This window comes from Strix aluco, chromosome 1 (assembly GCF_031877795.1).
Source record: "Strix aluco isolate bStrAlu1 chromosome 1, bStrAlu1.hap1, whole genome shotgun sequence".
In the NCBI taxonomy this organism is placed as follows: domain Eukaryota; kingdom Metazoa; phylum Chordata; class Aves; order Strigiformes; family Strigidae; genus Strix; species Strix aluco.
The window spans coordinates 72,289,613-72,303,506 of record NC_133931.1 but is presented as its reverse complement, the minus strand read 5'-3'; the positions used below and the strand labels follow the sequence as shown (position 1 = coordinate 72,303,506).

The window sequence follows — 13,894 nt, the reverse complement described above, 5'->3', positions numbered from 1 at the left end:
GAACTTCACATACCTTTGTGTGGAGAATATTTTTCCCTACAGTCCCAGGACTTTTTGTTGCATGTCTGCTCAGGTACCAAAACCTGTTATTATTCTGAAGAGTCCACATACAACTAAGTAACTGCTTCTCGTTAAAGACTCTTAAAGGCAGAAAAACTAATGAGATCCAAGGAGAGAGCTGATGCTAAAAGTGACAGGCTTAAAACACGTTCTTGGAAGAAGTTCTAGAGAATGACCAGGGAAAGAGAACAGATTAAGTATTCGCAATGATCCTTTCTCACCTGAAACAAACCTACAGTTCAGAACTTATTCATTTACAAGCCATCCATATGACTAACTCTCCAATATAATTTGAAGAGTGATAGTCCAAGTGGTATCTAGGGAGAACAGTCAGTTGACTTCCATCTAACATCATCAAAACAGCTTTAACAAAATATGTTAAAAGGAAGAACAAACAGGAACAGAGACAGCCAGAACCTCTGCTAGCCACATACCCAAAGCAAATTTCTTAGCAAATGCAGTAGCTCTATCAGAAGCGGTGATGAAACTGCCAGGGCTTCAGAGAGGAGGGGCAGGGGTGGAGATACGAACAGGTAACAATCATATTTGTGATTTCCTGCATATCCATTCTAACAATTCCCTTTAAAAAAATAATTGCTTGTAAAAACAACAAGTTCTGTTAGCATAAATTCATATTCATCTAGTCAGGCCATAAGAAAACTGTCTGTCTCCCTCCCTACTCAAGAACAAAAGTACAAAATGTGCGTCAAATCCTAGCTACCTCAAACATCAATCCCCATTCCTTACTGTCACCGGGAACCAGCAGCCTCACACAGGCTTTTGAGATACAAAAGTGGGTTTGAATAACATCATAAATTCATTTAGCTCTGAAACCAAAGCTGCCCATTTGCCTCCTAGCACTAACTATGGTGACTGCTTCTGCATTTATAATCCATTCTTTAGCGATAAAACCACTCCCAGTTTATTAGCACTGCAGGTTATGACCACGTATAGGACAGAAACAGAAGTATCCTCCAGAGCACACATTTCTTCATCACTCCTGCACCCAGCTTCCTACTCCCTGGTTCATCTCTTGAAGAGCTTCCACTACCACCTGGGCAGAGGCAGAGATTACCCAAGTTTGTAATTTCACAGAACATACTTTTCAAGCAGGCGACAGTCTGGCATTAGACAAAGTGGTCATATCTTGTCCCTCGAACTGCACTGAATTCATATTTTGCCTTCAGGGACATTTTTTTCAGCACCACAAACTGCTGTTGGATTGCACAGGGCCTGTCAACTACCTGGCTGCTAGTTTCCAGTGAGTGCTTTCACTTTCTCTGTAAGACCAGAGAAACAAAAGAACAACTCCTTCTCCATCTCACCTCTATCAGCTCTGCAATGCAGACAGACTATTGCACCATTTTGCAAACTAGTACAAAAGGTTTGCCGTTTTCTAAGACACACAAAACTGGGAGAAAAGCTTTCTTCCCAGATACATACCAGGACTTGGGAGCCTGACCCAAAACTACTGCAGGAAAGCAGGCGACACTGTTGGGAGAGCTGCTCTCTGTAGGCAGAGCTCCCAAGGCCTTGGACTTTTTATGGGATTTATATTTGGTAGTTCCCACAAGTCATTCAGTGCTGCCCTAGTCCTGACAGCCTTAACCTGCGAATGAAGGTAGTGCATACGCAACAAACAGAAATTCGTACTTTTTAAATATTGCCCTTTCTTCTTTGCAAGGTAACCATTTATTTGCCCTGTAGCTTGCAAAATACAACTTTCCAAACACCTTGCTGAAGATTTTGGTATTACTTTAAAGCTCTATCTGCCTTAATTTAAGAAGTAACTTTTGATTTCAGTAAACAGTAAGATGCATTGGAAATCCTGAAGAAGAAGAAACAAAGTTCAATTTGAAGGCTATCCTTCAAGAGAGCACTTGCACTTCAGCTTGCCCACTTTTGACAGCTCCTGAAAAATCACAATAAAGCCATAGAGGTTCTTCAGACTATTTTATCTTCCCAGAAAATATTTTAGAGATCACAGAATCATTCAGGTTGGAAAAGACCCTTGGGATCATCGAGTCTAACCATCAGCCCTACTCTACAAGTTCTCCCCTACACCATATCCCCCAATATCTCATCCAAACAAGCCCTAAATATATTTTAGAAAATATTTTCAGACTATTTTATCTTAATAGAAGGATTCCAGCACTCGGCTTACTGAAACAGCTGGAAAAGTTCTCCACTCCTGGCATACACAAATGCTGAGAAACTGGCAGTTGTTAACAGAGAAAAATCCGCTTTCTGAAACAAACTTCTGATTAACAATATTTTCTATTTCTGAAAGACCACATCTTTTTGCTTTGACAATTTTTCAGATTATGATCATGCTGGAAATGTTACCAGATGATCCGTTTCTCTCTGTCAATTCTTCCAGAAGAAATACTTCTATCAGTATCTAATATCATAATATGTGGGGGGAAAGAAATCAAGGTTCCCTTTCCTGGCCATAACCATATTCTTAAAGCAAAATCTTTGCCAAAACACCTGATTTTTTTTTTAAAAAATATACTTCATGATCAAATTATAAAACAAAATATGCTGGGTGTCTAGTGTGACAATACATCAAAATCCAAGCACACAAACTGTAAAATGAGAGTATCTACTGGCAAATTTCAACAGCAGCAAACAAAAAACACTTGGTTTTGTTTCACAGTGCTGAATTTTTCTATTTCTATTCTATTCCCCCTTCCCTTCGAGAAACAGTTATCAACTTCAGTTCAAACTCCTCCCTCATCTTCCCCATACTTTGTAAACATCTTTACAAGCCAGAAATGACACATCAGTACGGTTTTACTATAGGATAAATTTATAATGCAAATCTTGTATCAACATGACACACAGGAAAAAAGCAATTGTAAGCAATACCAACAAAAGAGGGGATGGCTCAGAATTCAAGAGGAAAAAGAAGTGAAGGTGATAACCTCAGCTTGTTTCCAATACTAAATTTAAGAATACTATAAAAATATTTGTTGTGGAGATTATTTCCTCATAAACTGACCTCCTAAAATATATTAAGCACCTTTCATGGAACTACCAAAATCCATCAATTAAAAAAAATTCTCCCCTCTAAGTTCCTACTGTTTGAAACAAAAAACTTGAGTACTATGACAAATGTTTTGGTGCCCCAAAGGCTCCCCCATTTTCACACCTAAAACCAAGAGTTTGATTCCCTATTTTACAAGTTTTGCAACAGTTCATCCAACAGACAAAACCCAACTGTGAAATGTATGGGGGGGTGGGAGCCAACTGCATTGGGGCAGGGGGAGCAGAGGGAGACAGAGCAGACATACAGGCAGATGACAGATTATGCAATTGATTTAAAGGAGAATGGGAAAAGTGCTACAGTCAACATTTAATGGCTTCACTGGCCTCTGTAAAAGGAATCAGCGATCTCTGCTGTCTTAGTAAGCAGGTCTCCCCATTTAAAAACAAACCTCATCAACATTAACATCTTCTAATTAACTGGAAGTCAAGGTCAGAACTCCAACGCACTGCCGAGAGCTGCGTGCAGAATCAGTTGTGGAAGGCAGATCCTGGACACACGCAGAGCCACCCTGCAGAGCCAGGTGTTCCAAGCCACAGCTCCCAACATGGCCTTGGCAGAGGAGATTCACGGGCTCAGGAGCAGTCACGGAGCAGGGCTGGGAACACTCCTCCTCAGAGAAAGGGGATGTCAGTAACAAGTAAGAAAACATCCTGCCACCCTCTCTTCATTGCTGAACAGCAGGGCAAGAAAAAAAAACACCCTAAATCAAGCCCAATACATGAAATAGCAGGAAGAGGGAGGAAAAGAAATGAAGTCTTCTGCACAACAAACAAGTTATATTGCTGCTCTACCAAACCCACTCTTCCCTCCACAGAGCTACAGCAGGACGTCTGAACTCACACAGCTATACAATGGCATCCAAAGATCACAGCAGGAGAGAAGGTAAGTGGATACTGCCCACTAGACTTCACGCTTCCAGGGTGCTGCCTGTCCTAGTGATACGACCTATTTTGAAGAATACCACCACTCTTCACTTATTTGCTTAATTCAAAGAGATAACAGACTCATCATTCATCATCTCTCAAAGCAAAGCACTCAGGGAAGGTTCATTATTTGGGAAGAATTTCTACTCAGTAAGTAGCCTGAATATAAAACCTACATACTGAGGATTTGCATCTGTACTGAATAGTGATCTTTGTTGCAACACAACGATTGTACAGAATACTGGTGTTTTCAGATCTGCTTATAAAAACTGAAGTTCTTGGGTATGGTCTTTTTACATAAATGCAAACCCTCAATTTAAAATCGTACCATATCATAGCTCCAGGAACCACTAACAAGGTATGGAAGAGATTCATTTAAATGACAGAAAACAGCCTTGGCCAATTCTGGATGGAAACAAGGCAGACAAATTAAAAACTTAATAGAACTGCTCCTTTTCTCAGAAAAGGTGGAAAACATTCACTTGCACAGTTAAACCAGGTAACATTTGGGCATTAAGTAATTTTTGTTTGGACTTAACGCCAACAAAAAAGATGCACTTAGCATGTTTATTTTATCCATCAATATTAAAATGAGAATTTGTTCACAACCTAGGAGAATGTTAAAGCTTAACAGAGTCAACTGAAATTGCTTATCCTGTAATACATAACCTACAATACCTCACATAGTGAAATGTACACAGTAAGAAACTTTAAACTTAAAAATGGAAAGTGGATTCCTTGTTTAGTCTCCATGTAGTCAGAAAAAGAAACAGGTATTTTCCCAGCCAAGACTGCTAAGCTACAAAATTCCTCTCAAGTCTACATATATTTTATACATAAAAAACCATAAACAAAAATAACAGATAAAATCAATTACTAGTACTAGGAAGAACTACTGTGAAAAGCATTATTTTCAGACAGACACAAAAGAATTCAACCTTGGATAAGTTATCCTTTGAAATAATGTTGCAGTCTACAATAATTAAATTACAGGTCACAATCCCTAACTTATAACACTATGCTTTTCTAACTGTGTATTTCATATGGGTATGTTCATACAAGTTCAAGTTCTTCAAAAGAAAGGACCTATACTCTGCACATATTTGTGTACAGGTATTTGTTGTATTTCACAAAAATTAAACTGGATCCTCTGTTAGGATTTCCAGTCTCTTTTTATCATATAAATTGCACCACTATTAAAGTCATGAAATACAGTAACATCTCAATTCAATGTGTTTGTCAGTGTACTAAAAAAAGACAACATTTGGTATTTGTTTGGATAAACTATCTGTGGTTCCACAACAATAAGGAAGGGAAATAATCTGAATCTGTACACATCAAAAACATAAACAGTCAATATAAATTAACTCTTAACATTCTTCATGCTTCATAGCTGGAGTCTGAATCTGGAACTTTCAACAAATATTGCAAAATAATCTCATCACGATGTAGCTAATGGTCCAGGACGTATTTAAATTGATGCGTAGAAATAAATGGAAATAGCAAGTCAAATGAAGAGCAGATGGTCACTCTGAACACTTCATTACCCTCCAACCCTTTTATTTCTAATGTGGAAAGAATAAAAGAACATTTACCATAGTCTGCACTGGAAAACAAATACTAAAGAAACCCATGTGTTTCTCAAGTAATTTAAAATACTAACCCAGCCACACTCTATGTACAGTTAACAGCTGTTGTCTTCTAGCAAAAAATAAGTTATTTGTACTTATACTTTGCAAAAGGTCTATAAAGTCACTGACATATACATTCTCCCTTCTTCTCTCAACCTCCTTCCCACACCATTTGAGTTTTCAGGTCCATTTTTGTTGTCTTGTATGAAAGCATGCATTTTTAAAGTGAGGAAGATTAACCTTTGAATTAACTATTTCACCAATTGCTACCAACGTTCCCCTAACGTCTGCTCTACAACTGGGAATGTTCAGGACACCTGCACCATCTGTGCCCTGGCAGACAGGGCACGTTGCTAGTCAAGCTGGCTGAATGAGCTGTTGAGCCAGCCACAGACCCCTGGCCACAACAGGGAAATCGCATTTTCATGGGGAAGGAACAGGACTGAGGAGCATTTCAAACTTCTGACAACTACAGAGAACCACAGAAATTATCCAAACTGGTAGGAGGGAACGGGACAGAGAACTATGCTCAAAGCCCAAACCAGAAGGAAGCAGACCTCTCGTGCTCTTTAAAATGCCTCCCAGAAGAGATCCTCCATCACGAACTGTTTCACAGCTTGTGTAGCTGCTCCTGGGATGCAAAGAAAACTGCTTTTACAGACAGGGAAAAGAGTGGGGTAAAAAACCCCATAAAACTAGAAGAAATCTGGTCTTACTAAAAAGAAAAGTCAGTAAGTATCATGCTAGTAATACAGATGATATCCACACAGAGAAAGTATAGAGAATTGCTCAGGGAGGAGACTGCAAAGGAGAAGGGTGGGTGGAAATGGTTGGGAATTCAAAAACAGAAGCCCTGAACTGGAAAATGGACCTATGCTTGGAGAAGGAGAGACACTAAATGAAGCCAGCCTCTCAGAAAGTTTCAGGAGAAAAGAGATTTACAGAGGCACTACAAGTAGAAGCACAAGGAAGCACATGAGGAAGAAAAGCATGCACAGAGCAGCAGGAGTAGAGATATCTGTCCCCTCTCTGTTTCAGTAAAGAACTGGATAGACAATACATCCCACACCATTTCTAGTTTCTTCAACATTTCAGCCTGTTTCTTCCTGTACTACCTTCTGCAATCCAAACAAAACTATTCCTCTGCTTGCTCTTCTATATGGGGTGCACTTCCAAAGTGTCTTTGCTCCTATGTCCTGCCGCATAGGAATTTTTACATGCCCAGACATTCTTTCTCCTCTTCAGGATCACTACTAAGAGCCTGAAGCTACAGGTTTGCTACCCAACAATTTAGTCTATAACACAACCACTGGGAAAAAAACCAATATATTAGACGTACACTGTTTACAAAAAACCCGTATTTTCTAATTGTTCTGAAAGTTCCCTTCTCATTGACCACCTCCATTCAAATCCATGGTGGTCTTCCGAGTTTCTCCAGTGTTCGTGATCATGTAGTTAAGCCCAGTGCAAACAACTGCTACTGAAAAGAAATTTTGTGCTAACAAGAGGCCCAGCCACACTGACATTTCACATGGTTACTTTCCTAAGCATAGCTGTGTTTAGTCCATTGTAAAAAGACTTCTGAAAGAATGCAAACAATGACCTTATCTTCTTCCCATATCTTCAAACACATAAGATCTTCATCAGAGAATTAGTGCCAGGTGCTCATACTTTTGTCTTTGCAGTACTCTCATCATTGGTTTTCTTCCCCTCACTGGTTGTCAACTCTTTGCAGCAGCAGTCCTGTTATCCCATCTATCTGCATTGCATTGAAAAATGCTACTGGTTTCCATAAATAATGAAACTCACAAGCAGCATTTATGTAACATATCCCAAAACAAAACACTGTTCATTGTCTCCCTCTTTTACTATGTATTGTTGAAGTGTCTCATCTGCTATAGATTTATTGGGGATGTTTGGTGAACACATCAAGGACTAAAATTCTGTCTTCTCCCTCAAGAACCTAACACTGTGTGTTTCTGAAGCACAGCTGCAGTCACATGTGCACACCCCATCTCATTCCTATTTCTCTGGGGCTGCACATGTCCCCAATTCTGTATGTGATTCTACTATGAATGCTTTTCACACACCTTCAGTATACATGGCAACACATCAAAGTATGCAGTACATGGATAACATAATTAAAGGCTACTGCCAGAAGACAACACATCGAGTTCTAGCTACAGTTACACCATAAGAACTGTAAGGTAATGAACGGGCATTTCAACATGAGCTGCAGAAGCAAAATACGTGACCCTTTCTAAAAATGGAGCTTGATCAGTTATGAAGGGGATTACAGGTGCTGGTGCCCCCAGGAGTTCATGAATATGAGAGGTCTTTCCAATGCTGCAAATATGCTTTTAACATTTTCCAACAAGTACTCTAATTTTATGTTGTTGAAAGGTAACTTCTGCATAAAGAAGGCATATTATCTATTTCATAAGTGATAAAAGCTTTAAAGAATTAATAAAAAATCCTGTTCCCCATCGATGTTATATATCTATTTGGGTGGGGGGGTAACTCCTCAATTAGGAGATTCCAGAGAATAACTTGAATCTAAGTGTCTACACCCATATTAGTGCATCTCTCCAGAGTTAATACTCCTGAAATGTTATTAGGAAATCATGTGATGTAAGAGAAAGAAAAAATGAGTTTTACTTCTCTCCCGATACACTAACCAATAATTGTAAGACAGAGATGACTACTAAAGAGTTAATTTATCATTTACATTTGATGTAAGCATAGAGGCCAGATAGCAAATGTTGTCATGTTTGTGTTGCTCCAACAAGAAAAGGATACAACACACAGAAGATTAGAGATTAGAAAAGGGTACTGAAGAACATTTACTATCCCTATCCTGAAGTGTTTCCATAGCAGCCGAAACAATTATTAAAACAGATACACCACAAGGAAGGCAAGGAAATAACACAAAAGCTATCCATCTGAAAACAATTCATAGATTCAAAGTGTTATATTTGACTCGTTCATTAATTTAATCATTAAACATCACCTACTTTATAAGACACCACACAGGTCTTGTAATGACATTCATAGCAGCACAGAAATTTACCAGAGCAAGAAGATTTTTAGAAAGGAGTATTTATGACAGACAATGTGTTGACTACTGTGGCTTCACGTCACAGAAAATGTAAGGTATCCTATATCTGCTTCACAGGGTAAGGATTTCCACAGTAGAGTAAGCTTACCATTTGTTCCCTCTTTTTTATCCCACTTAGATTACACAAACCCAAGAACACCCTACATATGTTTATTCCCCTCCTGCCCTCCCCCAGTTTATCACAGAATACTGTTTTCAGTGGCATTAAGAAAAGGGACATTAATTCCTGCTTCTCTGGACAGTTCCACTGAGTAGCCATCTTTCATATCTTCCCTTTAATTCAGTGCATCTTACGAAAGTTTAAAAGTCAGAGACTCATTTTTTAGAAATGCCAGCAACTGTGTCTTAAAGTCAACAACAAAATGCTTTTTTGGCCTCATCTAAGAGCCTTCTATAGACTGTTTCATTTATGTATTAACTAGCAGGCATCATCACTGCTGCGTAAATGTCAATGCTCTTTCTCTGCATTCTTTATGTAAGAACACAGCATCATCCATAACCAGTTTTTCTTTCATTAAAGTCATGAGTCCTCCAGAAAAACAGAGGCAAGATTGTTTTGACAGCAGTGAGCAAGCAGCCTTCCATCTACCTACAGCTGAGTTACACAATCTGAACAAGTAACAGCCTCCAATGCATGTGAAGACGCAACACAAAAGATACTAAACATTCTCAGTGGTGAAAAGAAATGCACCGATACCTATGTGACAGGGACGAACGGATGGTTTCTAATCTATTTTTCTTCTTGCAACAATTCTTATGACTAGATTTCAGACGTGCAGACACTCGGTGTCAAGTCAAGAGGAAGTAACGACACCATTTATGCTCCCCCTCCCGTGGGAAATCACCCCACAGCAACAGAACTGGCCAACTGCCATTCACTCCTATACAGCGTATCCAACCTTAATAGCACCTCACATTCAATACAGGGCCCTGCAGAGCTCGTGGGTTTAAAAAGCCATCCAGTGCATTATTCTATTTAGAAAGGATACTTTTGAAGTACACGACTCTTGCCTTAAGATTGAACAAAAAAACCAGCATCGTTAAGCAATCCTTGAAATTTCATGTGAGAAGCTGAGTACAGAAACCATCATCCAGCGGTATCTACAGTGCTCAGAATAATTTTATGTTGACATTTGTATGGGGACAGCTGGGTAGTAAAGAAGTTCAGAACAGCTGGAGAACACCAACAAGTGAGAGAGTCCACTGCACCGCAGGAGAGCAGGCTAGCAGATGGGGTAGTCCGAGGGCAGAAGACATGCAGTAAAAAGAATAAAGTGCAAATGCCCCAGAAGGAAGTGGGTGGGGAAATGCAGATAAAGCAGAAAGGTGACTCAGGTCACAATATTGCTATACAGCCTAGAAAAGAACAAGCTGAAGGAGGACTCAGAGATCAGGGTAAAATCTTCTGTTACCACCATAAGCAGACAAGAGCTTACCAGATGCGCAGTTTCTAATAAAGATACTATCACATAAATGCTAACCTTAACCCCAAAGATAGTTATCAACCTACTGATAAAGGACTTATTTTTCCAACACCACCATCAACCCCCACATATGAGAAAACACTGTGGCAGAACCTGATACATTTAACTGGGACAAAAGTTTCAGGGTGTTCACTTTACTTGAATATTAAAAAACCCAAAACAATAACTCAACAAAAAACCCAGAAACTATTTTTCTACAGGTATAGCTAAAGTTTTCCCTCAGTCATGTCTTTTCTGTGATTCCTCCACATAAATAAATAGACTTTAAAATAGCCTTTAAGATCTAATAAACCTTTCAATTACTTCTAAGTAAAGCCTTAGATAGCAGCCTAAAAAGCTGCAGTTACCAGAGTATCATGTCTGAATATCAACAAATTCCTTTTTCCACTGGAAAGGCAACTGGGGTGTAACATTAGCAGGCCGTAAAAAGAGCACATTTTACAGATGCCAGTATCTCCTGAAATAAACAGTTGTGAACACAACCAGCAGCACACTGAAGTCCTCAGCAATTATCTACATGCTTGGCTTCATGGGTAAGCCACTCACTGGTGATGAAGCCCACACTCCCTCCCTTTGCTTAAAATTTGAGCTGAAATGGAGCGAAACCACTAGACACAAACTTTTTTTCTTTTTAAATTGAAAAGATGTTACTCAATTCATTCAGCTTAACCAGTTCTGTACCACAGCTTCTGAGTATTAAAGCCCGTTCTGTTTCAGGCCCTAATTCCATAAAATCTAGAGCTGAAAAGCTCAGAGAAACTTCACCGATCAACTTCTATAAATGGTGTAACGCCTCTTTCAGTTTTTCCAACTCTCAGCGTGGGTGTTACTTTCCGCGAAAGAAAAGGAAAAAGCATGAGGAACAGATATGCAATTCAACAGAACAGTTTTTAATCCTCAAAACACTGACACCTATTACATGCTCCAGAGTCCTCCACCAGTCTAGGAATTTCAGTAAAAAACCAAAACCCCAACTTTTTACCCTGTCTTTGGACAAATGAACAACAGACACCACGTGTGCAGCTCACATTCTGAAAACACTGGTAGCCTCGGCTTCGTTTGGAGGTCAAATTCAAGCAAGAGTTCAGCTTCTCTACTGGACCAAGCAGATACTTCCATATACTTCCAATACTCAAGGACTAAAAGGGCCATTACCTCCTTTTCTGTGATGCTTCAAAACCACAGACCATCCTAAACGCGCTCCACAGCAAAAGGTGAACTCTGATAAATTGGAGGGAGTATAACCTTAAGCAAAATATTTACTGAGCTTATCTACATAGACCTCTAGAAGTAAATCCTTCGCATGCTGATAACATTCATCAAGTCTTGTTTAGAAAAGATTTGTGCCTAGATGTTCGAAGGACTGCAGCAAGTTTTGAAGGAGATGTGAGGAAAGGAAATATATTAGCATTTCCAGTATCTGGAAACGTGTGATCTAGTCTGTAAGGCAAGGGAGGCCTGATAATTCTGCAGCCAAGTATCTCTAGGTGGCTCCATTCACATACTTCTATATTCACTTGTAAGAGTCTTACTCCATCACTTCGGTTTCTTTCAAGCAGAAGCCATAGGGTTGCCAAATTCCCCGTTTTAGTGAAATGATGCCAATATATACAGACAATTATTAGCATGAAAGGCACCTAACAAGATTCAGAAGGTACTCTGAAAAGAACACTCTTTCACACTACTAGAGATTAAAGTAGCGTGCAATTTATCATGTTGTTATACTCGTTATTAGCAAGTTCTCCCACCTGCTTTTGTAGACCAAGCTTAATGGCTGGTGATTATTTGGGTTGAAATGGAAAGATGACAATAATAGAAAAGAATATAAATAAACTTCCAAGTAGAAAGACTATGATAAACTTCCGTACTATTTCACGGGAAAGTTGTTTTTCAAGAGGGAAGGAAAAGGTTAGCAAAAAAAGGATGGGCAATGTGGAGTACGTCGCAGCTGTAAGAAAGAACCCAAACTCTGTAAATTAGTAACATGCATCGTGCAGCTTCCTTTGAGAGGGATAAAAGGACACGCAACGGGCTCTGGGGATGCCGAAAAACCCACAAACGCGGCCCAACTTCCCCCCAAGCCGACAAACACACACACACAGAGCTCGGCAGGCCGGCTCCGTCCCTTCCTCATTCCTCCAGCACAGCAGCAGGAGGCGGAAAAGTTCAGCGTCGGCACCGTCTGCGCACCCCCGGCCCCCCGCCGCCGCCTGAGGCGCTGGCGGCCCCACCGCCCCCCAGCGCCGCGCAGCCCCTCCCGCCCAGCGGCCGGACCCGCGGGGGGCCGGGCCGGGCCAGGCTGCCCGCCCGGACGTGCCCCGGGGCGTGACACGGGCATTGGGAAACACGAAGCGAGGCGGCGGCTCCCCCGCTGCCCCCCGCCGCGCCGCCTCGCCTCACGGCCGGCCTCGCCCCGCTCTCCCCGCCGGCGCCACAGGTGCTGCGGGGCTGGCGGCCGCCCCCGCCGGCTGCTCCGGTACTGGCCCCCGGCCGCCGGCCCCCCGCGGTGCCCCCCGAGGCCGGCGGTGCCGTCGGGCGGGGTCTGCGGACAGCCACCCGCCCCCGCCGGGGAGACGCACCGGTAGCGCCCCGCACCACAGGGCCGGCCCCGCCAGGGAGAGGCGAGGCTGAAGGCACCGCTGCAGGGGGCTGGTTTTGGGGGTTTGCGGGCGGAGGGGGAGGACAGCAGGTGCCCACCTTCCTCCACGCTCGCTCCAGGGAAAGGGAAGAGGGACGCGGGCGGCTTCAGGCGGCAGGAAGGGGGGCGGGCAGCGGGGGGCGAGCGGAACGGTCATGGCGGGGAGGCAGCCGCGCACCTGGCAGCAGGTGCATGCCGGCGGGGACGGCGGCGAGAACGCCCGCGGAGGGCAGGAAGAAACTAGCGGGGCTTGTCCGGAGAGCGGCGCATGTTGTGCCGCCGGGGGGGCTGTCACCGGACACACACCCAGAGACACGGCGATGCGGAGGAGGGGAGAGGGTCGGTGCAAGCGCGGTTCCGCAGGCAGGGGAGGCGAGCGCGCACGTTACTCACCGGCAGCTCCACGCTGACTTCGCTCCCGTCCAGGAGGAGGACGCGGCACTGCAGCACCGGCTTACTGCCGCCGGCGGCCGGGATGTGGACGGGGGCTCCGGCGCTGTGCACGACCCCTCCGGGGTGCGGCGAGGAGGGGAACCCCCCCGAGCCGACGGCAGCGGCGGCTCCTCGCAGCCCCCCGTCCCGCTCGTCCCCCTCGCCGCCGAGCCCACCTCGCCCGGCTCCGCGCCCGGCTCCGCGCCCGTAGCGCTGCATCGACCGCCGGCCAAAGGTCCTGCGCAGGAACCGCAGCATCCTGGGGGCGCCCTGCCCGGCCGCTCACACCCCCGAGCCCGCAGCTCCGCGCCCGGCCCCGCGGCGCCTCCCAGAGCAACGCAGCAGCGCCGCCCGCCGGGAGCCAGCCCGCGCCGGGCGCCGGCCGGCCCGCCCCTGCCGCCCGCTCCGCCCTCTGCAGCGCCGCCCGGCGCCGCGGGGCGGGCCGGGCCGGGCCGGGCCGCGGCTCCTCCCGCCGCCGAGGCGGGGGAAGGCGGGCGGCGGGCAGGGGGAGCTGCTGAGGCGGGCGAGGGGCGGCCACCTGCGGCGCGGCCGGGGC

The 13,894-nt window shown here is 43.8% G+C and overlaps 1 protein-coding gene across 4 annotated transcripts in view; it reads right to left on the bottom strand.

Annotated features, from left to right (window-relative positions):
* The window catches only part of EPB41L4B (erythrocyte membrane protein band 4.1 like 4B), a 180,120-nt gene extending 166,496 nt beyond the window's left edge, over positions 1-13,624 (bottom strand). For all 4 annotated transcript variants that reach the window (XM_074824909.1, XM_074824919.1, XM_074824927.1 and 1 more), the window contains exon 1: positions 13,300-13,624. In XM_074824909.1, coding sequence (XP_074681010.1) covers positions 13,300-13,596 — 297 coding nt within the window. In that variant the 5' untranslated portion in view covers positions 13,597-13,624. The remainder of the gene's footprint in view (positions 1-13,299) is intronic.
* Positions 13,625-13,894: the final 270 nt, after the last annotated feature.